At 47.5% G+C, this 27,181-nt stretch overlaps 2 protein-coding genes across 3 annotated transcripts; both read left to right on the forward strand.

The window, feature by feature from the left end:
* The first annotated feature begins 4,752 nt into the window (after positions 1-4,752).
* Positions 4,753-5,288, forward strand: Kcne2 (potassium voltage-gated channel subfamily E regulatory subunit 2). Its single transcript, XM_050164814.1, has one exon. The coding sequence runs from the start codon at positions 4,917-4,919 to the stop codon at positions 5,286-5,288; it is 372 nt and encodes a 123-aa protein (XP_050020771.1). The 5' UTR covers positions 4,753-4,916.
* A 4,690-nt stretch (positions 5,289-9,978) lies between these two features.
* Smim11 (small integral membrane protein 11) lies at positions 9,979-25,921 on the forward strand. 2 transcript variants are annotated; one of them, XM_050164815.1, is made up of 4 exons: positions 9,979-10,092; positions 18,885-18,995; positions 23,502-23,670; positions 25,732-25,921. In XM_050164815.1, exons 2-3 carry the CDS (start codon positions 18,984-18,986, stop codon positions 23,655-23,657), a joined length of 168 nt encoding a protein of 55 aa, XP_050020772.1. In that variant the 5' UTR covers positions 9,979-10,092; positions 18,885-18,983; the 3' UTR covers positions 23,658-23,670; positions 25,732-25,921. The 2 variants fall into 2 exon arrangements, with proteins under 2 accessions (XP_050020772.1, XP_050020773.1); XM_050164816.1 differs by having other exon boundaries at positions 9,991-10,092; positions 18,899-18,995.
* Positions 25,922-27,181: the final 1,260 nt, after the last annotated feature.

The following is a 27,181-nucleotide window of genomic DNA, read 5'->3' on the forward strand; positions in this document are numbered from 1 at the left end:
CCGTCGTCACCCACAGACTTTCCCTTCTAGGAGTTGGGGGGAGGTCACTAGACCTCACCTGAGATTCTAGTCCCTGCACTCTGTCCTGCGCAACTCTGATCTCAGGATCTATGTGTATAGAGTGTGCAGTTTCCAGGGGCAGCGGGGTGGTACCAACCCTCCTGTAAGCACCCTCTCATCCATGGTCCTGTAAGTAACTCTGTAAACTCATTGGTTCAGCAGGATGGATTTGGAGGGAATTGTAACTCTTGTCTGTCATTGTTGCCTTCTCTGGGGTGAGCAGGTGCCCACATCTCCCCAGGAGAAGCTCACACAGCCATCGCAAAGAGGGAACTTGAGCTATTTCACCCGCAGCCAGGCTCCATACCGGCAACTCCGTGCCCCACTCCTAGCCAGGCATCGAGGTTAATTCCCGGCTGCCAGCCAGTATTTAACTTTCCACTTAAGATTAAACATTGGATTTGTAAAAGCCCAGGGCTGCAGACTCCAGTCAGTGAGGGTTTACTGGGTCTCAAGCTGAAAGCGCCCAGCCTGCTGAGATTTGTGTAGTCCTGAGAGCTCACACCAGCAAGACGGGCAGAGCCTGGTTTTCAGAAGGCCTCCTGCTTTGCTCACGCACGTGTAGGTAAGTTTCATTATACAGCTTTTAAAAAGAGACTTATGTAACTTTTTCCCTTTTCCTTATTTCAGAAAATTGAATGCACACACACACATGCGCGTGCACACACACGCGCGCGTGCACACACACATGCACGTGCACACACTCGCGCGCGTGCACACACACATTCTGGGCATGCTTGCCTTCCTTCCCTCTAGACCGCCTCCCTCCCTTCCGAACCTTTCCTTGTTCATCTCTTCAGAATTGCCTTCAGATGAAAATGTTGAAGGTGCTTTTTTAAATGAAGGATTCATGACAAATGTAGGTAACTATATCTTTTTCCATAAAAACTCATGACTTGGCTGTCTGTTGTTGGCGCGTATAAGGGTAGTCATCACCATATTTCAAGCAAAGAAAGCTTTGGTCATTAGGGTCAAACGTGTGACTTTCCTTGTCACGTCTAGATTGTCCTTGGCGGTCACCTCATAGAGCTGTGGTAGGAGGGCCTGGAACTGGGGGATCATTCAGTGATCTAGAGACGGGGCACAGCCAATGGTGATCTAGAGACGGGGCACAGCCAATGGAAGCATGCAAGCTCAGGCTCTGCTCTCAATCCTTGGCCTTTACGCAGCTGAGCCAGCCAGCCACAGGAGCCGAAAACATGGTTACCACATTGTGTGGCCTCCGCTAGGACAGGCTGAGTACTGGACATTGGTCTCGGTCAGTTCTAGCCCAGGCACAACAGCCTTTGAGAGCCCTGATCTTAGACAGACCTAAGTGCTAGGCTGTGGTCGTAACCCCGCCAAAGAGCAAGCGGGTCTCTGTCCTCTGGGCACCCAGCCTGTTCAGTAAAACCCGTTTAGTGGGGATAACACTTCCCGCTAGGTGGAACCACGTGATGCTGACCAGTTAGACCTGCGTAGACCTAAGGCAATCTCATACAGTTCAAATGACTGCACACAACTGTTCTCTGGGTATTACTAAAGTAAAATGCCTCCCTTGGGACTTATAAGGGGCACGTACGTGTGCCAAATATGGCGGCTGTTTATCAAGTCAGTGGTTATTCTAGGAATCAAAATTTAAATTAACTCCTTTATCATTTTTAATGATAGCTTGCTATTATCCGTTAGAATCTGGAGATTTTTCAATTGTTTGTAATTTGTATGTGAGTTTGTGTGTGCATATGTGTGCGTGTGTGCATGTGATTACAGACCAGACGTACCACAGAGCACAAGTGCAATTGGAGGACAGCCTCAGTGTACAGTTCGTCCTCACCTACTTCATTTGGAACACAGTCTCCTGTTTGCTGCTGTGTTCTCCAGGCAAAGCGGCCTGTTAGCTTCCCAGGATCCTCTGGTATCCCCCTCCCATCTCACCCCAGGAGTGCAGGGACTACATATGCACGCAAGCGCTACTGTGTGCAGCTTTACATGCATTGGGGGGGATCCAGACGCCCGTCCTCAGGCTCGCCAGTCAGCGCTTTACCCGCTGAGCCTCTCCCAGCTCCTGCTTTCCTATTGAAGATCCATGTACGGAGTGTGATGCGCCGTACTTAGCTTTGGTTAGTTCTCTCATACAGCTCCTCTCCCCGTCTCGCTGACCCCTCTTGTGCTGTGCCCGTCTCCCCCAATGTTCCCTTTTCCACGTCCATAGCGCATTCTGCTTAGCCTTTGAATGTGTTTTAACAAACCCCTATCAGTGAGATTGCTTTCACACCGGGCTTTGAATCTTTCCGTGGTCGGGAAACACCAGACTTTCCGGCCCAGCCGCATCTCATGTCTCGGTATTGAAAACGTGAACCCTCCTCCCAGAGTCTGCTTCGCCTGGACAGAGGTCAGCACCCAGGCATTTATTTAATCCTCACAGGCCCTTTCAAGCCTGTGATTAAGCCTGAACAAAAAGCACCCGTGACCTGCTTAGAGCAAAGAGCCGAGCCAATAGTGGGTGGTGCAGGCCCCCCTCAGCTCTCAAGGGCTGGCAAATGTGCCCACACCAGGAAGCAGGCCTGAGTGGCGCCAGTGGAATGCCCTGCTACAATCTCTCACCTCAGGATACCTGCGGAAGAGATTGTTAGACCGTGGGGAGCCTAGGAGTCCCCTGAAACGGAACTCAGCTCTCCCTATGTGCAGACATAAATGTTATGGAGAAAAACGAGTCTGGCTCTGCTCGGCCGCAGCAAACACCGTTTAAGGTGGCAGCAGCACATTTCTGCAGTTTCCAGTACACCTGGGAGCAATCCCATCTGTTTGCTAACTTTCTTTTTTTAGCCTACTAGGCTTTGAGTGCTGGGGAGAAGGAGAGAGAGAGAGATCTTAAAGACCTTTGAAGAACAGAAGTTAAAATGTCAAGTGAGGGACCAGAGATATGGCTTAGCAGTTAGGAGGACTTGCTCTTGGAGAAAACTGGAATTCAGTTCCCAGCACACACGTGGTGGCTTACAAGTGTCTGCAACTCTAGTTCCAAGGAACCCAGCACCTTCTTCTGGCCTTCTCAGGCACCAAGCATGAACTTGGTGCATATTCATACATGTAGGCAAAACACCCACACACATAAATATATCCTCTTTTTTTTTTTAAGTCAGATGAAAAACGAGTATTGGGAGCAAGATTCTCAGCTAGGGCAATTTGGGAGAACGAGTTGCATGGGAGAATTCCTGGAAATCCGCGGGCGGTCATCTCCAGACAAGGGTGCCTGGCTGGCACTGCCTGTTCGTGATGGAGAGTACAGACACACGTCCAAGGCAGTTCACACGGGGCCTTAAAGAACAGAGAGAGTGCAGGCAGGGGAGCAGGCATAGAATCCTAGGTAGTGAGGCTGGACTGAAATGTCCTCAGGTGAGAACTGGCTGGGAGGAAAGAAAGCAAGCGCCATTGCTGGCTGCACGGAGTCTCCTGTTGTAAGGGATAAGTGCAGAGTTGGGTCAGGCGGGAACTCAGGCCAGGCCAGGTAATCTTGTTAAGGAATTAGGAAGTTACTTTTAGGCCATGAGGAAGGTCCACATCCTGTGATGTAAGGTGATGGCATCGCCCTGCTTCCCTTCTGGTAAAGAGAGCATCCTTGTGCAGAGAGAAGGGCGGACACAGCCTGAAGAGATGCTTCGTAGAGGAGCACGTGGTGTTTAGAGAGATGGCAGTGGCTGGGCAGAGGCAGTGGGGATGAAGAGGAAAGGTGGACCTGAGGATTTAGGAATGCTCAGTTTATGTTTTGGCATCAGCATCTAAAACACTCTTTTCTACTGTGTGTGTGTGAGAGTGTGTATGTCTGTGTAAAATCTGTCTAGTAGTCACAACTGACCTTTTGACACTGTGACAAATGTCACCAAATAAGTTCACACCAGAACTATGAAATCAAGTAGTTACAAAGGAAAAAATCCCATAAATTGCAACACACACACACTTCATAATGTCATAATGTTTTAAGTAGCTTCGTGCTTTGAGGCTGCATGCACAGCTGTCCTGTGTTGCTTGCAGCCAATGGGCCACAGGATGGACATGCCTGATAAACCTAGGACATAGGATATATTTTTTTAAAAAAATCTACCTTTGCAAACTTTTGCCCCAATGCTGTCTAAATCCCCACAATTTGTAAAAGCAGAGTGCCCACTGCTTCGTTCAAGTGCAACAGCAAACATGGTGAATGCATGTCACACGCATGCGCGCGCACACACACACACACACACACGGATGCATTCTGTTAGTGGCTGAGTGGTTTTTTTTTTTCAGCAAAAAGAAATGCAAGATGATTGATGAGAATTCAACATTCAAGAAAAACACCAAAAAAAAGCACAAAAATATATGGCTACACATATGTATATATAATATATATATAAGTAGATAAAATGTATACATTTTGATCTACTTCCTTTTAGTCTTTCCCCTTTTAATGTGTGCATATATAATTATGTATAAATGTCTTTATACAGCTTTATGTCTTCTATTGCATTTTATTGTAATAGTACAGTCAAACAATGAATAAAAATGGATGTGTTTAAAGACTACCCAATTTTGAATTTAATCCATCACTAGACTTCTCAGACTGGAGAAATTGCCTTCTCAGGACTGGAGAGATGACTCAGAGGTTAAGAGCACTGGCTGCTCTTCCAGAGGTCCTGAATTCAATTCCCAGCAATTGCAGGCAGAATACATATTAAATAGATCTCAAAAAAGGAAGGAAGGAAGAGAAATAAAAAGGAAAAGAAATGAAATTATTACATTCTCTCCACTTGCATCTGCCTCCCGACCTCCCTGAAGGCAGCCAAATGAAGGTAGGGCCTTAGTCTTACTAACCTGTCTTATCATTTAATTACAGCAAGGGAGACATGACCACATTAGCTAATTTTACACAAACACTGGAGGATGTCTTCAGAAAGGTTTTCATCACTTATATGGACAACTGGAGGAAGAACACGACGGCCGAAGAACAGGCACTGCAGGCCAGAGTCGACGCTGAGAACTTCTACTACGTCATCCTGTACCTCATGGTGATGATTGGCATGTTCTCCTTCATCGTGGTGGCCATCCTGGTGAGCACGGTGAAGTCGAAGCGGCGGGAGCATTCCCAGGACCCCTACCACCAGTACATCGTGGAGGACTGGCAAGAGAAGTACAAAAGTCAGATCGTGCATCTGGAAGAGCCCAAGGCCACCGTTCATGAGAACACGGGGGCAACAGGGTTCTCAGGGTCGCCCTGACAAGTAGCGAGGGTGCATCTGGTTATGAAGGGGTGCTTCTGCCCCTTAGCAAGTCCGACCTGTCCTTGCTCAGAAGAAAGCTAGCTCCTCTCTGTGTAAACATCTTCGCACTGATGATCCTGGCTGGCCAGCTGGCACGGGTGACATTTCTATATTAGTGGTTTACATGAGCCCATCGGGGTGATTCTGTGTTGAAGATCTGTTTTAGTTGCTACGCAATATAAATGTCATGTAAATCAATTTCAGTCTCGAGACTAGAGCCAAACATGAAGCGGAGGACCTGAGCAGGGGCAATGGGAATAGAAAGCAGAGATTTACAAATCCTTCAACCTTCTTTCTCGTATGAAATATTAGTTTGAATGTAGCAAACTCAATTTATGAATAAGTCAAATGTGTTATTCAGAAGCCAAGGTTTAAATCTCTCACAGGTTTGCTGAATGCACAGGCGAGCTTACTGATTCATGGGCACAGAGGACCTGGGTTCAATTTCCAGCACTGACATGGTAGCTCACAACTGTCTGTGACTCCAATTCCCGGGGACCCAACACCCTCACCCAGACATACATGAAAGCAAAACACTAATGAACATTAAATAAAAATAATTAAATAAAAAAGAAATTGGATTCCAAGTCAGAAAAATAATTTTTAAAAATATGGCATTTCTTCTAAACATCACACTTTTTACTTATTTTCAGTCCTTGTTTTATATATATCAGCTTATCTTCACACATGTTTGACAAGACCGAAGCTCTGAGAACTAGACAGTGGCTGCTTCATCCTTTGCACCATAGTGTGTGTGCATGGGGGTGGGGCATGGAGAGATGTTGGTCAAAGGTTACATAAAGGGGCCTGGGGTGCACACCATAACCCAAACCCTCAGGAGGCTGAGGTGGAAGGAGCTAACTGAGGTTCAAAGCCATTCAAGATCCATTGTACCATATGGCCAATAACAAGGCTTTCTTAAAAGCTCATCAGTGGCCGGACATGGCGATGGTGGCGCACACCTTTAATCCCAGCACTCAGAAGGCTGAGGCAGGTGGATCTCTGTGAGTTTGAGACCAGCCTGGTCTGCAGAGCATTCCAGGACATTCAGGGCTACACAGAGAAACCTGTCTCAAAGCAAACAACAAACAAACGGATCAGTGAGTGGATGTCATTGTCCTTACCTACACGAGATGCTACGATGTCAGCCACTTCACAATGTGTGCATTCTCAGAACATCGTGCTATATGCGTACATACAATGTAACCTATCATTAAAAAAATAAAATGAGCTGGCTGGTGGTGCACACCTTTAGTCCCAGCACTCGGAAGGCAGAGGCAGGTGGATCTCTGAGTTCAAGGCCCGTCGGCTCTCCAGAGCGAGTTCCAGAACAGGCTGCAAAGCTACACAAAGAAACCCTGTCTTAGAGGGGGAAAAAATGAATATTTTGTACCATGGAGTACATGGTACTATCATGCAAGAGCTGAAGGGCACCTTGGAGGTCACCTGTACCCTTCACCTACAGATGAGAAAACTGTAATCCATCAGGACTAGATGTCTTCTTCATCAATTCAAAGATGTGACGTTTATCTGCTTGGGTTCCCATCTGGGTCCCAGGGGTGAAAGGAGAGTGAGCTCCTCTGAGCTGCAGAAGTTCACACATGGGGGAGGGGGTCAGCTGTGCACTGGAATGTGAATGGTCTTAACAGAGGTCAGCAGGAAGTGGACACAGCCAGAGCAGAGCCAAGAGAATCAGGACACAACTGCTGAAGGCCGGAAGTCCAGGGCAAAGGAGGGACATGCTGGTCCTTACCATGGTGTCTCCATACCCCACATCTTTCCTCTGTCACAGCCAGGGCACAACGTTGCGAGCGAGGCTTCACACCTCGGAGCATCAAGACAAGGTTCAAAGAAGTCCATTTCTGTTGCCATATGAGATGACCTGACTGGGCAATTCTTTCAGGTTTATTTGAGGCCCTGTTTCTAGAGGCTGGGAAGCCTGTGAGAATGGGCACCCACATCTGCTAGGTTCCTGGTGGAGCCTCACATGGCTTTAATTTGTGGCAGGAAGGGGAAGGCCAAGCTAGCGTGTGTGTAGTGGAAACCACACACCAGACACAACCTCATTATAACTATGCGTGCCCTGGTGTTAATCCAGCCCAGTGAATGAAACTCCCTCCACCAAAGGCCATGGGTTCCTTTGGTGGGGGAGGGGTAACACCTCTTAAATGCCTCCCACATCTCAATATATTGGGGACCAAATTTTAATGTGAGTCATGGTGGCCACGAACCACAAAGCCAACAGCGTTTGTTGGTTGCAGAAGATACAACACAGAGAAAGTATCTGCTTCCTACATTTTTCATTTAACTACCAGAGATACTAAACAGTGTTGGAGGATTTCATATTCTAAGTGCAGATCTGTCATGAGTGGTCTCCTCCCTCAGACCAGAAGGCTAAATAAAATTCTGACACAGCCATCCTAGATAGCCTTGATCCAGAGATGCCAACCTGGGGCTCTATCTACACAGGGTTTCTACCCGGGCAACAGACTTTTCTTTTTAATCAGTCTCTAGTCAAGGCCCCTGAGCCTTCTCCCGACTAGGCCCCGGCCTTGACCAGTAAAAACTGCATATTCTTGGTACACATTATCTCATCGACCTTCATAGCCTACGAAACTTGCACAAACATCAGTTTTGTTTTCGTTTTGTTTTTTATCTAACACCTCAACGCCGAATCCTGGGGTTATCCCAGCTCCTTAAAGTACCTCCTGAGGAAAACAAACCACAGCCAGGGAACTGATTGCACAGTCTAGCCGCAATAGGCAGAGAGGCTGCTGGGTTCTCTTCCCACAATTGAGGAAGTACACAACTACAGATCTCTCTTTCCCTTGGAGGAATAATTCTTCTACCATCTAAAACTGTCTCTTAGAAATGCAAACGCTGACACCCTGCAGGGAGAATTCTTCCAGCATCTAGAAATATCTCTTTGAAATGCAAACATTAAGACCTCGCTGGGTGTGCGCCTTGCAGGTCTGAGTCACATATGGGGAATTTTTTTTTCTCTTTTAGAGCACAGATCACATGGGAACCCCCCCCCCACACACACACACACTGTTGGTTTATCTGTTACCCAGGAAAATATAGCGGTGGCTAAATCCAGAATTTCATTATTAAGCATATTTTATCATCAACACTGGAAGGCATAGTTACAAAGTGGAATGTAGTCTGTAATAATATTGGGGAGAACAGGAGAAATGCTATATATATATATATATATATATATACATATATGTATATATATTTCCTTAAGTAGTAGTTAATATGGTCAAGTTGACAGGTTCTAGACTCACATAGCGGATCAGCCTCCGGGCATGTCTGTGGGGCATCATCTAGATTGGGTTAAATGAGAGGCAAAGGCATACTCTAAGTGGGTGGCACCATTCCCTGGGCTGAGATCCCGGATGGAACAAAGAGAAAGAAGACCAAGTGAGCACAGGCCTCCTTCATGCTATGCATCCCCCTGGGGACTCGGGCCAGCCTAGACAAACCTTTCCTTCCCTAAGTGGCTTTTCCCAGGTGTTTAGTTTCGCTAACAGTGCAGACAACTAACACACTGGACATGCGTGTTGGCTGTCCAGGTATTCATCAACCTCCCCCTCCAGGGTCAGCTTCCACCAAAGCGAGGCTTTCCCGATGAAAATGCTCAAACAGCTGGTTCTATCCCTCCGTCCCTTTCAGAGTTGGTTTTTGCTTAGCCTGTGGGTCCCGCACACCAGATTTGAAACCATCTCCAACGGAGCAGGGCTGATCTGATTCTGGCCTCACAACCTGTGGCGAGCCCCCGTTCTGCCGCATGCTTACCTCTGAACAAACCATTCTTTGTGTTTCTATCTCGTCATTTGTGAAATGGTTATAAAGTGTGTCCTTTACAGGCCTCATAGATGTAAATTAGACAATAGTCTCGAAGTGCTTAGAACAAGGTTTATTTGTTACTTTCTCTGAAGAAAAAAAAAATCCCTTTTGGCACAACCAAGTCTGCTTTCGCCTCTGCTTGCTAATATGGTCTACTTTATCTCCACAAAGAAGCATAACGAGATTTGAACTTAGATTTCTTGGGTTCAAATATCCACCCTGTCACTGCAGGGTATTTGTAGGGCTTCTAATGACAGCACCGGGCATCAGCTTCCCCCTCTACAAAAGGAGGGGTCCAAGTGGGGAGCTCGGGTGGCTACTTTCCCTCTCCACAGCCTTGTCCAGGGCTGCTCCCTGTGCGCCTCCCCGCTCAGCATGCTTTCAGGGACCAACGGTTAGAAAAGAATTTGGGAACCTAATGCAGGTGTATCCTTCAGTTATCCCAAAGGACGCTGCTTCCATGTTGTTCCCATGGAGAAATGCTAAATCTGGGGGGGGGGGGACAACAAAAACAAACAAACTGGCGACCCGTTGTCCTCAGCTGTAGATAGAAGCAAGCTGACATCAGCCAATGTAGTGGAGGATGAAGATGCGCCGCGGCATGAACCAAGGACTCCAGGCCGCAACACACCTGTGGACCACTCTTAGGGGTCCGATTTGGATTTCTGCATTTCTCATTACCCCAGGTGACTTGCCCGATTCCCACAGTGCCTGCGTTTGCCTTAAACCCTGCACGGCTTCCAGCAGCGCTAACAGCACCCTAGACCCAAAGCGCTTGCGCCTCAAGCGGTGACCTTCACGCCGGTGCTTGCGTGCGGAGCGGTGCATTTCGGGATGTGTAGTTTCCCCGACGGGATTGTGGGAGTCGTGGCTTGTCAGCACCCGGCCAGGAGGCCCACCGCCTTGAGTTGTAAGTGTGTAATTGACAATTTGGGGCGCTGGGAGTCCCTCGGACACTCGGTGTTTGTGCTTCTCCCTGATGACACTGGCCGCGGCCACACAGCGCGTGGGAATTCTAATACTCCGGTCGCCTTGCTCTAGGCACGAAGGGATGGAGAGGCGATAACCCCGGGCCCTCTATTTCGCCCCTTAGTGGGGCGAGGGTTGCACCTTGCATGTGTTGGGGTTGGGAGCCCTACTGGAGACCCCGTTACCCAGGAATAGCAAAGCCCCATTTGATTCTGTGGTGCCTAGGATCCAGTTTGCATAGGAGCACAACTTTGAAGTTGTCCAAATGAGGTGTGTAGTTCCCGCGAGCGGAGAGGTCCACCGTGGCTCTGGTTTCTCAGAGGATCCCCAAAGTACTGAGATTTATAGGTTGAGCCGCCCGGCATGGGTGGATCTGGATTTCCTGAAAACCAAGACCTATGCAGAGCGGGCTAAGTGAGGCCCAAGGATCACCGGCCACCTGAACCTACGGTAGTTGAAATGAGGAACTGAAGTGAAAGGGGTAGAGACGGGAATGAAAACAGCTTCAGAGTTCCCATAACTGCTCGCTCGGTGGTGGCTGGAGTGGGGGGTGCACCTTGACTTCTCAGGCCTGCCAAGAAGCAAGGGAGCTTGTGAGTGGCATTGCCCATGTTGTTTTAATTGGCCTAACCAAATGAGTGCTCACCTTTCTAGAAAAAAAACCTGTCAAGCGGGGTGCTGCTTTGCAATAAATAGCAGCTTTATCCAAACCGTTTTGATACTGTTGCGGGTTAAGCTAAGCCTGTCTGGGTCCCCCGTGGTTCGTCTCTTTTAATGCCTTCCAGCTGTCCTCACCTTGGTGGTTTCATCCCTCCAACGCCAGCTGCCTCTCGTTTCTGAGCAGGCTCCAGAGCACATGGTACCGGAGCAGACAGCTCACTCTTCCCTTTAGCCTTCTTGGTTGTCTCATTTGCAGAAGGCTCGCAAGCTGCCGTGGAAATGTCTGCTTTGGACTGTGATTGATTGATTGATTGATTGATTGATTGATTGATTTTTCGAGACAAGGTTTTTCTGTAGCTTTGGGGCCTGTCCTGGAACTAGCTCTTGTAGACCAGGCTGGTCTCAAACTCACAGAAATCCACCTGCCTCTGCCTCCTGAGTGCTGGGATTAAAGGCGTGGGCTGCCACGGCCTGGCTGGACTGTGTAATTTAAAGCAGTGGAGTGAGAACCAGCAGCTCTGCTCCGGGTCCTTTGGCCTCTTCTGTTCACACAACCCGCTCTATCACTATGACAGATTTGCTTTTTCTTTAACTCTTCATTTCTCTCCTCTTCTCTTTGGGAGAACTCTCTCTCTCTTTTTTTTTTTCTCTCTCTCTCTCCCCCTCTCTCTCCCTCTCCCTCTCTCTCTTGGATGACCTTGAGTTCTGATCTCCCACCTCCACGACCCAAATGCTAGGACTCACTTAAGAGTTCCTTGGGGTTGAACCTGGAGCTGTGTGTGTGCTCCTCACGCTCTAGGGCTGAGCCACACCAGTCCTCTGTTCCTTCTCAGAGCCCTTACCTTTTAACCCTCTAGTTGCCAGCCTGTTTACTATCAGGTTCTGTTGACATCAATTCCAGAGTGGGAGATTCACTTTTTGGAGCCTGATATTACAAGTAAGAGGTTCTGGAGGTTAATGGCTTTCCTGGTCATATACCCAGCCATGAGTGCCACCTGGAGCAGAGTCCCTACGTCCTTCGCCTTGCCCTATTCTTTATCCCATGCTTAGCTGTCCTGTCCTGACTACATCCTGCCCTGGTGCTATTTGTTATCTGGCAGAACCAGGAGCAAAGGTGAGAGATTATCCAAACAGTCATACTTGGCACTGATTAGTGTTTTCTGTGTGCTGCTCATGGTTCTTAGAGATTATGGGTCAACTTCTGAAGGAGGCTACAGAGGCCAAGTACCCGACCAAGGTCACATTGCCACTAAACACAGTGTGTTTGCCAGACTTCCCGACCCCAGGGATTGGTTTTCACGTATTTCCTTTGGTGAGCCTCTTGGGCCTTGACTTTGGGAGTCAACAGCCTGTGTATGTCCATTCACATAGGTGGTTTGTGGGAGACAATTAAATCACCGACTATGCATGTACACAACTCTCAATTAAGAAGGAATTATAAAAATAAAATGGAAAAGAACTTAAATATTTTGTTTTAATATACAGCACGGCTAATCCCTGAAATGACTAGTGACTCAAGGTATGAACTCTGGCAGCAGGTTGTAACACGCAAAGAGCGCATTCTTCCCACCGCAGGGCAGACTCTGCTGCTGCCCTGAAGGGAGTGGGCGCCTTCAGCCACTGATAGCACATTTAAACAGAGCTTTGAATTCAGCTCTTACTGGTTTATCTGACTTTACACAAGCCAAGGGGAAAACTTGGCTATCTTGTGCCAATAGCTAGCTGGCTTTCAGATTCTATAACTTTGAATAGATCGAGATCTGACTTCTATATATTTGATACTTTTGTAATTGAACTGTTTTTTCTAAACCATCTCCCGTGAGGTTTCCCTAAGGAAACCTGTTCAAAAGGCCTGCGAAGTTTCCTGTTGCTTCTCTGATTCTGATCCCAATGAGTCCTGTGGATAGAAGCAACCCTGCCTCAGGATTCTGATGCTCTCCACCTGTGTCCAGGTGTTTTTCTGGGGCTAGAGTCCGGATCTGACTGACTGATGTGTGGTGGGCAAGGGAAGGGAAACCTGTGAGTGCCCCCCACACACACACTGCTTTCCCAGCAAAACTAGCTGGGGTCTCCCCCTCCCCGCCCCATGGAGCTGCATGCACACCTCCCTTTGTTTTTTAATTAAAAATTTTATTTCATGAATGCATTTACAAGATTTCCAGTTCCCCCTGCTCCGTCCACCCCGGTTCCTCTCGAATTCATAACCTTTTGTTATTTTACACACACACACACACACACACACACTGCTGAGTCTATTTAGTATTGTACATATGTACATGTGTTTAGGGCTGACCACCTGTGATGTCTTCATAAGCAGTCCTGGCCTTTACCCTGATTCCTCTCCAGTCACTGCCTGTTGCCTTCCCCCCTTTACAAAGATGCTCTCCCCCTTCCCATATATTTCAGGTGGTGTTGCAGAGCCTTGTGCCTGCTGGGCAAGTGATCTCCCATTGTTCTGCAAACCCAGTTGCAGTGGGAGTTTGCCCTCGTGACTCCCAGGACTCTCAGTCACTCAGGTCAGCCACTGGATGCCATTCCTGTGGCTCAGCTCGGTGGTGCACAGCCTTCCTCTTCTCTGACCTGCCCTTCCTCACTGAACCTTCTCTTCTCTGGAGCCTGTGTTTGGGCGCACTTTCTTTCTTTCTTAATTGTTTTTATTACGCTACATATTTTTCTCCACTCCCCTTCCTTCTTCCCTCCCCTCCTATCCTCTCCCATGGTCCCCATGCTCCCAATTTACTCAGGATATCTTGTCTTTTTCTACTTCCCATGTACATTAGATCCATGTATGTCTCTCTTAGGGTTCTCATTGTTGTCTAGGTTCTCTGGGATTGTGAGTTATAGGCTGTTTTTTCTTTGCTTTATGTCTAAAAGTCACTAATAAGTGGGTATATATGATATTTGCCTTTCTGGGTCTGTATTACCTCACTCAATATGATGTTTTCTAGCTCCATCCATTTGCCAGCAAATTTCAAGATATCATTATTTTTTCTGCTGTGTAGTACTCCATTGTGTAAATGTATCACATTTTCCTTATCCATTCTTTGGTTGTAAGGCATTTAGGTTGTTTCCAGGTTCTGGCTATGACAAACAATGCTGCTATGAATATAGTTGAGCACATGTCCTTGTGGTACAATTGAACATTCTTTGGGTTTATACCCAAAAGTGGTATTGCTGAGTCTTGAGGTGGGTTGTTTCCTAATTTTCTGAGAAATTGCCATACTGATATCAAAGGGGCTGTACCAGTTTTCACTCCAACCAGCAATGGAGGAGTGTTCCCTTTCCCTTTACCCCACATCTCTCCAGCATAAGTTTTCATAAGTTGATGGAGGAAGGTCATTGAGCAATAAAGAAACTGCTTGGCTGTCCTCATAGCTTAGAACATAGGTGGGTGGAATAAACAGAATAGGATGCTGGGTGGAAGAGGAAGTGAGGTCAGACTCTGCTCTGCTCTTGGAGAGACCCGACAGCTCTGCTCTCTAGAGCAGAGACGCCATGCTCAGCTCTCCCGGGTAGACTCGACAGCTCTGCTCTCTGGAGCAGAGACGCCAGGCTCCGCTCTCCCAGGCAACTCCAACCCAGGATGGACATAGGCTAGAATCTCCCTGGTAAGCGCACCTTGGGGTGCTTACACACATCATTAGAAATGGGCTAGTCCAGGTGCGAGAATTAGCCTGTAAGGGCTAGAGTTCATGGGCCAAGCAGTTCTTAAATGAATACAGTTTGTGTGTTGTTATTTTGGGCATGAGCTAGCCAAGCGGCCGGGGTGTTGGGGATGCAGCCCCGCCGCTTCTATTTCAACAATAAGTGTTTTTGATCTTGGCCATTCTTACAGGTGTAAGATGAAATCTCAGAGTTGTTTTGATTTGCATTTCTCTGATGACTAAGGATGTTGAACATTTCCTTAAGTATCCTTTAGCCATTTTAGATTCCTCTGTTGAGAGTTCTCTGTTTAGGTCTGTATTCCATTTTTTATTGGATTATTTGTTCTTTTGATGACCAATTTCTTGAGTTCTTTATATATTTTGAAGATCAGAACTCTGTCCGACGTGGGCTTGAAGATCATTTCCCATTCTGTAGGCTGCCATTTTGTCTTGTTGACCATGTCCTTTGCTTACAGAAGCCTCTCAGTTTCAGGAGGTTCCATTTATTAATTGTTGTTCTCAGTGTCTGTGCTACTGGGATTATACTTAGGAAATGATCTCCTGTGCCAATGTGTTCAAGTGTACTTCCCACTTTCTCTTCTATGAGGTTCAGTGTGGTTGGCTTTATGTTGAGGTCTTTGATCCATTTGGACTTGAGTTTTGTGCATGGTGATAGATATATACCTATTTTCATTCTTCTACATGTTGATATTCAGTTATGCCTGCACCATTTGTTGAACATGCTTTCTTTTTTCCATTTTATATTTTTTTTCTTTGTCAAAAATCAGGTGTTTGTAGGTGTGTAGGTTGATATCTGGGTCTCCAATTCAGTTCCATTGATCCTCCTGTCTGTTCTTATGCCAATACTAGGCTGTTTTTAGTACTGTAGCTCTGTAGTAGGGTTTGAAGTCAGGGATTGTGATGCCTCCAGAAGTTCTTTTATTGTACAGGATTGTTTTGGCTATCCTGGGTTTTTTGCTTTTCCATATGAAGTTGAGTACTGTTCTTTCCAGGTCTGTGAAGAATTTTGCTGGGATTTTGATAGGCATTGCATTGGCTCTGTAAATTGCTTTTAGTAAGATTGCCATGTTTACTATATTAATTATGCCTATCCAAGAGCATGGGAGATCTTTCCATTACCTGGTGTCTTCTTCGATTTCTTTCTTCAAAGATTTAAAGTTCTTGTCATACAAGTCTTCCACTTGTTTGGTTAGAGTTACTCCGAGATATTTTATGCTATTTGTAGCTATTGTGAAGGGTGATGTTTCTCTGATTTCTTTCTCAGCCCATTTATCATCTGTGTACAGGAGGGCTACTGATTTTTTTTTTTTAGTTAATCTTGTATCCTGCTACATTACTGAAGGTGTTTATGAGTTGTAGAAGTTCCTTGGTAGAATTTTTGGGGTCGTTTATGTAAACTATCATATCATCAGCAAATAGTGAGAGTTTGACTTCTTCTTTTCCGATTTGTATCCCCTTGACCTCCTTTTGTTGTCTTATTGCTCTAGCTAGGACCTCAAGAATTATATCGAATGGATATGGAGAGAGTGGACAACCTTGTCTTGTTCTTAATTTCAGTGGGATCGCTGTTTCTCTCCATTTAGTCTGATGTTAGCTGGTGGCTTGCTGTATATTGCTTTTATTATGTTTAGGTATGTTCCTTGTATCCCTGCTCTCTCCAAGACCTTTATCATGAAGAAATATTGTATTTTGTCGAAGGCTTTTTCAGCATCTAATGAGATGATCATGTGATCCTTTAGCAGTTATAGGTCTATTTAATTTGCTTATCTGGTCTTGATTTAATTTTGGTAAGTGATATTTTTATCCAGAAAGTTGTCCATTTCCTTTAAGTTTTCTAATTTTGTGGAGTACAGATTGTTGAAATAGGACCTAATGATTCTCTGAATTTCCTATGTCTGTTGTCATGTCCCCCTTTTCATTTCTGATTTTGTTAATTTGGATATTCTCTCTGCCTTTTGGTTAGTTTGGATAAAGGTTTGTTTATTTTTTGATTTTTCTTGAAGAATGGACTCTTTGTCTCATTGATTCTTTGTATTATTTGTTTCTATTTTGTTGATTTGAGCTCTCAATTTAATTATTTCCTGCTATCTAGTCCTCCTGGGTGAGTTTGCTTCTTTTTGTTCTAGAGTTTTCAGGTGTTCTCTTAGCTCACTAGTGTGGGATTTTTCCAGCTTCTTTATATAGATAGGTATTTAGTGCTATGAACTTTCCTCTTAATACTGCTTTCATCGTATCCCATAAATTTGGGTATGTTGTGTGGTCATTTTCATTGATTGACTTTTAAGAAGTTTTTAATTTCTTCCCTGATGCATTGCACATCTCCTTTTAAAAAGAGGCTTATGGACACGCAAACTGCAGTTCCCTAGCAACCCTCAGTAACTCCTGTCTGGTGTCTGGTGACCAAGCATATCTTGAAACCAGGGGACATGGCCAGATCCAACATGTACTGGTTTGGGGTGCATGCACAGTAAGGCAAACTATGACCTCAAAATGAACATTTAGGGGGGAAATCCCTATTTGCCCTCCTTTGGCTGTGCCTTATTGGAATTGGGCACATACAGGATTAACATCAAATACATCATACGAAAGGCTGTGAACTAAAGCTTACATAACTCAGACTCATCAATTAGAACCAGAAGAACACCTATACCTCAGCCCTAGCCATCAGCTCCCACCCTGTCTGCACCCACAGAAGGAAGCCATGAGCAGTAACCAGCTGTCCTTGTCCACTCCAGCTCAGGTAGCCCATTGCCTTCTTGTAGAGCATCTGGACTGTACTATGCTTCTGGATAAAATCCCTCCTTTTCCACTTTTCATTCTGTGTACTTTCAATGAGATGCCAAGAACCCCGGAACATCCATTTAAGACAGAGACCTCCCGTACCAGATGGGTTCAGATTCCAGTAATATCTTTTCTCTTCCCCCTTTAAAGTAAAGGTCGTAGAATATAGACTAGTTGGCTTGATTAGTACAGCCGGGCACAGTAGAGCCAGCCGTCAATGCTGTGCTGCGGAAGTCAAGTTCAGAAATAGTAGGGACCATCTGGTTGACACAGTGTGCAGGCTGTCTCAGATCGCAAGAGTTTTGGCTGTGGGACATGTGTCATCTCCTAAGGGAACAAGCCATAGGCCCTGGAGAACGTGTATTCTCTAGCTAGCTCTACGCTCTCACTTGCTCTAGGTCTCTTTTACTCTTTGGAAGGATTTTTGTAGCAGGAAGGCTGCTGTTAGTTCCTGGATGCTCAACCCCAAAATAATCACACAGAAACTGTATTTATTAAATCACTGTTTGGCCCATTAGCTCTAGCTTCTTATTGGCTAACTCTTACATATTAATTTAACCCATTTCTATTAATCTGTGTATCGCCACGAGGCCGTGGCTTACCAGAGATTCTAACTGGCGTCCATCTCAGGCAGAGAATCCATGGCTTCTCTCTGACTCCGCCCTTCTTCCTCCCAGCATTCAATTTAGTTTTCCCTGCCTAGTTTAGTTCTGCCCTGCTATAGGTTCAAAGCAGTTTCTTTATTCATTAATGGTAATCACAGCACACAGAGGGGACTCCCGCATCACTTCCCCTTTTCTGTTTAAATAAAAAGGAAGGTTTTAACTTTAACATAGTAAAATTACATATGACAAAACAGGTATCAAATAAGAATTACAGTTATAATATTTATATCTACTTTATCTTTTATCATAACTAAGGAAAACTATAACTATAAATTCAACTCCATCAAAGACTCCAGAAGGATATAATATTACCTCAGTAAACAGAAAGTACCTTGCAAGCAACTTCCAAAACTCTAGAATTGACAGAGACATCTTGCTGCTGCCATGTAGCCCTGCTGGAGACAGACACCAGAACTTTAGTGGGTAAGCCACAGCCACGTGGCCATACACAGATTAATAGAAATGGTTTACATTTATTTGTAAGAGTTAGCCAATAAGAAGCTAGAGGTAATGGACCAAATGGTGATTTAATTAATACAGTTTCTGTGTGATTATTTTGGTTCTGGGCAGCCAGGACAAACAAGCGGCTCCTTGCAACAGATTTTTTCTGGACAAATTAGCTGTTAGCACAGTGTTTTGGCCTCTCATTTATCCTTTCCCTCCAGATTTTTCTAAAGCCAGGATCAACACAGGCAACACTCACAGGGACCTCCATCCCTAAACTTGCTTGTCTTTGAGTCAGGAGATAGGAGAGAGGACATTTGTGAAAGTGGGCTTTGGGTACGCAGAGGACTCGGATGGGGACAGATGTCTCAGGAGCAGCACTGTGCAGGGGGCTGTGGAGAGCCACCAGGACGAGCTCTGGGTCACCTTGTGCAGAGCTCTTGGCCCAGCTCTGCAGTGCTCAGGTGCCCGTCTCTGTCAAAGACGTGGCTTCCTAATGGGTCTGCTTCTTTCCCCAGCTCAGAACACCCAGCTCCTTGGACCCGACCCCCCAGCCGCCTCTCATGCTTGCGTCTACGGGTTGCATTGGTCGGAAGTGAACTCCCAGGCGGGCCGCCATGAACTGGAAGGTAAGACTGGCTTTAAAATGTGTAGTTTTGTTTGTTTTGCTTTTGTCTTTCCTCATATATCAGTCACACTAGGAGGACACCTGAGTTGATTAGCTGGCTTATTTTTATAGCTCATGGGGTCCGGACATTCCAGTCTGGCTGTGGACCACGGGTGGGGGTGACAGCCGGCGTGGACAGAAAATAGAAGTAGGTAAGACTTCTCACTCCCACAGCAGACCTGCCGCCGTGCTCCAGTGGCCTGGGGACCTCCCCTGAGGCCTCTCCCTGAAGGTTCACTGCACTTTGCCGGAACACCTTTATTTAACACATGATACAAATCATAGCGTTTGGCCAGGTGATGGTGGTGCACATCTTTAATCCCAGCACTCCAGAGACAGAGGCAGCGGATCTCTGTGAGTTCAAGACCAGCCTGGTCTACAGAGTGAGTTCTAGGGCAGCTAGGACTACACAAAGAAATCCTATCTCAAAAAACCAAAACCAAACAAACAAAAAACCCATAGCATTCATGAGTGTATATAAAAAAAACCCACAGTAACAATGCTGTTTCAGATTTAATAATAATTAAATCTGTTCTTCAACAATTTTGTGTATGTTTTAATGGAACCATTGCCGGTTTCTCTCATCTCATTCCTATCCAGTCAGCTTTCCTCCCTCTAGGTTCCTCTGTCACACTGTGTCTTTTTCTTTTGTCCTGTGGCTGAGTTTAACTAGGGTTGTCTATATCACCATGGGTTTGGAGCTTGTGGGAGTAAAGCATTTTTATACATATAAAGTAGACAAAATATAATCCCATTAATGTCTGAGTTAAAACTCGTGAGTCTGCATTCGCTCTCCAGACTGCTGGAGGGAGGCTGGGCCCTTCTTGGATGTTCCTCCTCTAAATTAAGAGCTCCCTTTTTTCTTAAAAACCGGGGCTTCAGAGCTTCGCCCAGCATTTCACCCTTCCGTTTCTTTAAGGTAGATGGAATGGGTGAATGTTCGCGCCTCTAAATACATATATTGCGCTTCTGAGGTCGGCATGGTGGTGTTTAGAGGTGGAGCCTGTGGGAGGTGGTTATGTTGTAGGTGGAGCCCTCATGAATGGGACTGTGGTGGCTGAATTCAGTTGTCAGCCTGGGAGACAGGCCTCTAGCTCGCCTGTGGGGATGGGATCACCTTGAGGAGGTCAGTTGTGGTGGAAAGACCCGCCCACTGCGGGTGGTACCCGTCCCTGAGTTGCATCCTGGGTGTGGATACAGTGTGACCAGCCATCTCAGGCTCTTGCTGTCGTGACCCCCCTGCCATGACGGACTGCACCTTGGAGCTATGAGCCACAATAAGCCCTTCTTTCCTTAGCTGGCTCGTTAGGATGGTCATCACAGCAACGGATGGGGAGCTAAGGCAGTGCATGCCCGTATAAAACAGACCTGGGAGCTTCCTCAGCCTTTCTACCGTGTGAAGATACTAGGAGCCTGGGGCACATCCCCGAAGAGGCCCCCATAAGCATGTGAGCACGCTGTGCTTACTGTCAGACTGCAGCCTCCAGATGTTTGTTCATGACTTTGATACACGAGCCTGAGTTGATTAAGACAGTGGATTAAGAGCTTACAAAACTTTGAATTTTCGCTGAGTGGTGGTGGTGCATGCCTTTAGTCCCCAGTACTCAGGAGGCAGAGGCAGTCAGATTTCTGTTAGTTCAAGGTCAGCCTGTTCTACAAAGCAAGTTCCAGGACAGCCGGGGCTACACAGAGAAACCCTGTCTCAGAAAACAAAATAAAACAATAAACAAAACTTCCAATTGTCCTGGTCCTCTTCCATAATCTCTTACAGTTGTTTTGCCAAGATCACTTTTCCTAGCCACATATGAGTCTCAAAGATTTCAACTCAGTTTTCATGGAAAACACTTTTAGAACATATCGTAAATTACCCATTGGAGCACCAGGGACACGCTGAACTGATTGGAAATAAATGCAAAAAGATTGCTATAAAGTGTTAGATTCAGCTGTCAGGGCAGAGGCTGAGGGTAGGAGAGCAAAGCCTGCTGGCTGGTTGCGTTTGGCTAGCTGTGGGCAGCAGCGTCCTCAGAGAGAAATGCCTGAAGCCCTCGAGGTGAGGTGGAAGGAAGTTACCTACACAAACAGCTGCTCACTGCCATCCCGGTGGGCTGCAGGTAGACACTGAAGGACGGGGAGCGAGTTCAGGGCCAGCCTTGACTACACAGGGAGGGTGCAGATAGGTAGATCCTAGGGGCATTGCTGGGCAGCCAGTCTAGCCAAACCTGAGCTGAGCTCGTGTTCAGTGCAGAGTAAAAGAAAGACAATCCTCAGGCACACATGCACAAACAAGCACATGAAACACATGCATATACATACACACACAGATTTGATCGCACACACACACATAGATATATATATATATAGACACATGCACACATGCACACAGACAAACACATTATAGACACATGCACACAGAGTTGATCTCACCCATCCCAGCACACAGACACACACACATAGATACACAAACACATACAAACACAACACAGACACACAGATACACATATACAGACACATACAAATCCAACACAGACACACACAATTGATCTCACCCACTCTAGCACACACACACACACACAGACACACACAGAGATACACACATAGAGAGACACACAAGAGACACATAGATACACACACATAGGTGATCTTTACCCACCCCAGCACACAGACTCATACACACACAGTTTATCTCATCCACCCCAACATACAGATACACGCACACAGACACACACACTGACACACATACACACACTGACGCACACACACAGAGACACACACTGACGCACACAGACATACACACACTGACACAGACACACTGACGCACACACAGAGACACACACACACACTGACGCACACACACAGAGTTGCTCTCCCCCGCCCAGCAGTAGTCAGTCTTCTCCTACAGCTCTGCATATTTTGAAAGATGATAAAATCATAGGGAACCTGAGGCCAACTGAAGCCTCTACCCTGGAAGGAGCAGGAAACCGGGCATGCTCCTTAGCCCTTTAGTGCCCTTGCCCCCTGTTGGCATTGCCCTCCCCTGTCAACTGGGAAATTCCTGCCTCTCTAGTCCCTATAAAAAGAAAAGAAATAATGAGACCCTTAACCGTGTGTGTTAGCTTTATTTCCTTTTCAGTTTGCCTGCCAGCTTCCTGTAGAGATAACGTGTTCCTGCCCTTGTTTGTGGCCCATAGAACCAAGGGCTGTGACGTGGGCTCCGCCTTACTAGGACCACAGGCTACACACAGAGATGGGGTAATCTTGTTCAGACTGAGCCAGTTCCGGCCAGCCTAGGTGCTCTAAAGGCAGCTCTGTGACAAGGCAGTGCATTCGCAGACAGGAGTGTGACTGGCCTTGGAGTGTGAACCTTCAGGAAAGAAGCCCAGAAGCCCGAGAGGTTTGTGGGAAGCAAGGGAAGTCAGCCAGGAGGGCTCATGAGGAGCCACATGACAGACGCATCAGCAGCCTAAGCCCTTCGTGTTCCCAGGGTGAATGTCCATCGGTGTCCTCTGCCCTGTCATCTTCGTGATCCTCCATTGCACCTAAGCTGTTTGACTCCACTCTTAGGTGACATAGGGGTTGTTTAGGTGACAAGTGGACATGGTCACTGCCTTAGGTAAATTTAGCAATCTCATGATTTATCTTCCCCTGTCCACGGTATTCATATAGTGTTCTATCACAGGGCATCCTTCCTCAGAGATCCTTAGATAATCACACCTGATGGTTGAATAGTTTCTAAGGTATTAAATCCGGTTGAGTTGCTGCATGTCTGACTTAATTGTAAAACTAATTCAGGTAGGAGGGCGTGCTTGTGTTACCAGGGAATGCAGCGGTGGAGAATCGGGCCTCAGAACGGAGGGAGTGGGGTCCTGCTCTTCCTCACCCATTAGAGACCCCATAGTTAATTTCTCATCTCCAGCCAGAGCTGTCTGACCCCTCATGGCGCTGGAGGGTGGACAAAAGGAGACACACAGAAGGCTCTTAGGGTACAGGGACTTTCCAGAATACAGCAACCGATGCTCCCCTGCCAAATGTCAAATCCACAACCAGGGGTGAATCCCAGCGGGTCTGGATGAGAGACACAGATGTGTCTAACTTGGAATCAGGAGCAGGAGACCGTTTCAGTCTAACTCTGGCCATCTCTCCAGCCTCTCAGACTGCTTTCTTCCACAGCCCAGGCCTGCCTACCACGTGCTGTGAGCTGAGCTCCTCTGCATCAGTCAATAATCAAGACGGTTCCCCACCGACATGGCCACCAGCCAGTCCGGTCGAGGCCACTCCTCCAGCCTGGGCTTTCCTCTCAGATGACTGTAGGTTGTGTCAGGTGGTTGGTTACTACCTAGGACACCAGTGTGGCCACGCACCTAGCCTCGCTCTGAAACATTTTAGGGCCCAGTAGCATTTGCAGAATGAAAGCGGCGGGCGGAGACTCATGTGACTGCGAGAGCCATCATTTGTGTCTTTCTCCCTTGAGGTTCTTGACCACGTGCCCCTGCTGCTGTATATCCTGGCAGCAAAAACCCTGATCCTCTGCCTGGCCTTTGCGGGCGTGAAAATGTACCAGAGGAAAAGCCTGGAAGCAAAGCTGCAAGCGGAGAGGAAGCAGCGGTTGGAGAAGAAGGAGAACTGAAGAGACCTCAGAGGTACTGGGCTTTGTAAGCGAAACCTGTCCGGAGGGCTCCAGTGCCCTGAGGTCTCTGCATCCTCAGGATGAAGGCCGTGAGAGGACACAGGGGCCCCACAGACAAGTGCAGCACCCGACCCTCTGCCCCCACTGCTGACAACTCAGAGTTTCTGTCCTCTGCTCTGCTGCCCATTCACAGAACACGTGTGCGCACGCATGCATACACGTGTGTATGTGAGTGAGTGTGTGTGCATGCGTGTGTGCTCCCACAGCTGACCATTCACAGAACATCAGTCCTCTGCTCCGAGCTTGTTGTGATTCTTAATGGCAGGTGTGTGTGTGTGTTCCCACTGCTGATTATTCAGAGTATCAATCCTCTGCTCCAAGTTTCTTGTGTGAATTAATGTCAGGTATGTGTGTGTGTGCACACGCACATGTGTGTGTGTGTGTGTGTGTGTGTGAGAGAGAGAGAGAGAGAGAGAGAGAGAGAGAGAGAGAGAGAGAGAGAGAGAGAGACTTCCCAGCTGCAGACTTGTGCTCGTGAGAAGCACAGGTACTAAAAACTGAAAAACAGTATTTCATGAATCTGCTAACATGCCTGGCAGAGGAGGAGATGGAGACTCACAGGTTCTAGGAACCCTGTTACCCTCAGGATGAGGTCTGACTCCCTGGTGGCAAATAATCCCTTCCCAGTCCACTCACAATCTGGCCAAACCTCATTTGCCCCCTCTCCAGTCCACTTCCACAGTGGTGACCATGCCCCAGCGTCCCTGGCAGCTCCTCCCCACCATGGGGCTTGTGTTGCTTTGCTGGATGTAGCTGGTGCCTCCCGGTGTGCTGTGTGCTTGGGATGGGGTGGGGAGGGCCCTGGAGCGTGCTGAGGGAGGGGACTCAAGGCTCCTGGAGGCTATTCTTAAGACCTTGTCAGAGGTGTAACACAATCGCTGGCTCATTTACGGATCCGTTTCTTCACTTATCAAGCCTGACTCTGGACCTCTCAATCCACATATGCTGAGCAGGGATTCTAGCTTGTAGATTACGGTTCTAGAATCCAGCTGCAGAACAGGATTTCCTACACAGCCGAGCATTTCCTACACGGCTGCATGGATGCCGTGTTGCTTGTTGAGAATCCAGCCTCCTGGGCTCCTGCTTCAGGAAAGGCACGATGTCCCCAGCTCAGTCTGGGCAATTGTTCTTTGAAACCCTACCATGAACTACTTCAGAGCACTGCCCTTCTGACGCCATGCTTCTGAAAGTAGGTGGTCCCTCGGGCTGTTGGGAGAGAAGCAAACAGGTTTCTTAGCAATAGCCAACCTGGAACACTGAGGGTGATTTGGGGCTGGGCATTCTCCCATGCACTTCGTGCATGGCTGCATCCCTCAGCCCCTGACAGCTCTCTGGGGCTACATCAGGCTGAAAGAACAGTGGGGAGCAGAGCTGGGAACTGAACTGCCCTACTCGCCCCCCGAGCGGTGCCTCCTCCCAGCTGTAGGAAGTGAGGCCAGAGACGCACTGTGGCCCTGCCACTGGACTGCAGAGCCTGCTGCCATTCGCTGGTCCTCAGGGACTGCAGACTTTGGCAGGCAGAAGAGTCTACTGCCCTGAAATCTTGCCTTTCAAAAATTATCTCATTGACCGAAATGCAAAACTAACCGGGAAGTGCATGGTCTCGGTGCTAGCTGGAGGAGAGGGAGTGATTAGCAGTTGAAATGCTGAGGGCAGATCTTAGTCGGAATGTTGGTTGGATCTGTGCTGATTCCTGTTAGCGGGGAGGACGGGAATGTCAGGTGTAACATAAGTGTGCATTGTGTCCCACACTGAGCCGGTGCCAAAGCACGGTGTGCTCACCTCCACTTAAACTGGCGGGAGATGGCCTCGCTCAGGCTGGCAGCTTGTCCAGAGCCTGCTTTAGAGAAAAGAATCTTCAGGAGGAGAGCAAGGCATGTGTCCAGATGCACAAGCAGGCCAGGCTTTGCAGCCTCCGCTGCAGTCGGAATGTCGTGCGTTGATGCTGAGCGTGCAAAGCATCACTGTTGTATCCAGCGCCTCCTTCATTGCTGTGGTCTCCCTTCCTTTCTAGATTTTTCTATTTAAATGTCAGCTTGGGTGGACTCCAGCAGAGAAGAGAGAAGAAAGACCTGGCGATTACTGGATGTCAGTGGAGGCCCCGCCAGCCGAGACCGTTAACTTAAATGATGAACAGCATGGATTTGTTATGTTTTTGGAAGAACCAGTATTTTGTTACTGAAATAAAATACATTTCTTAGAAAGGCTGTCTGTTCTCTTTCTCCCTCCTTCCCTCTTTTTCCATATCTCCTCCTCTCCCTCCGGTTCTCTTCCTCTCCCCCCTCCCACTTATGAGAGGGCTCAGCTCTTCTCCCTGGCACACGCTGGTTGTGGAGTTGTGATGGCTAACCTGGGGTATACACACACACAGGCCCAGACAGAGGGTGGCATCGCTAAGGGGACCGTCCTCAGCAATGGCAGCATCGGTAGATGCCTCAGCCAGCTTGTTTCCATGGTGACTGTGTGTGTCATCAGAGAAGCGGTGTGCTTGTCTGTGATATGGTGAGGGATAGCAGGGGGAGAAGCCATGTAATAGCACAGTAAGTAGCTCAGTCAAGAAAGAGCTACTTCCTGGAGGCTTGGTGGCTCACACGGGTTCCTGTTGTTTTCCTTTACCCGCCCCCACCTGTGCACTCTCCTGCCACTAGGGGGCGATCACTCACCCATTGCCTGTGATCATCTTACTGCCTTTGTAAATGAAGCCTGGGCTTCTGTAGCTGTGTTTTAAATACTCGGTTGGGAAGCAGTGACTGGAAGTTGGTAGGCAGGCAGGATGGTGGAGCCCACAGCCGGAAGTCCTGTTGGGACCTCAGCAGCTGGGCCATAACTGAGAAGACACAGTTAGAAAACAGCCATCCTAGGCCGGGCGGTGGTGGCGCACGCTTTTAATCCCAGCACTCGGGAGGCAGAGGGAGGGAAGAGAGTGAAAGAGCAAGTCACCCAGTGTCCTTCTTCCTCTGCATGTGCAGGTGTGTGCATCTGCACACACACATGCACACACACATACTCACAAGAGTGGATGAGATGGGCAGCCACTGTGCTCAACTGTAAAGCACTGGCCTGGAGGACTTGAGGCTCTAGGTTCCATCCCTAGCATGCAAACAGTAAATTAAAGAGATGGAATGAGCTTTGCATCCTCCTTTCTCCTATGCCTGCTAAAGCAGGATGCTAAAGCAATGGGTTGTTCGTCAGTCATTTTGAACTATGTTGAAATAGGGACGGCAGGGCTGCGTCCCCGGCACCCGGCCGCCCGCATGGCTAGCTCATACCCAGAAATAATTACACGGAAACTGTATTCTTTCAAACACTGCCTGGCCCGGCTAGGTCCAGTTTCTTATTGGCTAGCTCTTACATATTGTTCTAACCCATTTTTAATATTCTGTGTAGCCCATGAGCTGGCTTACCAGAGAGGATCTTAACCTGCGTCTGTCTGGAGTGGGAGCATCATGGCGGCTCTTCCTCTA

The sequence above is a fragment of the Alexandromys fortis genome, unplaced genomic scaffold (genome assembly GCF_014885135.2).
Source record: "Alexandromys fortis isolate MF-2015 unplaced genomic scaffold, M_Fortis_MF-2015_v1.1 scaffold_162, whole genome shotgun sequence".
In the NCBI taxonomy this organism is placed as follows: Eukaryota; Metazoa; Chordata; class Mammalia; order Rodentia; family Cricetidae; genus Alexandromys; species Alexandromys fortis.

What these genes read in the sequence shown, in the direction of transcription:
- Kcne2 (XM_050164814.1), top strand. Translation starts at nt 4,917, where the DNA reads ATGACCACATTAGCTAATTTTACACAAACACTGGAGGATGTCTTCAGA.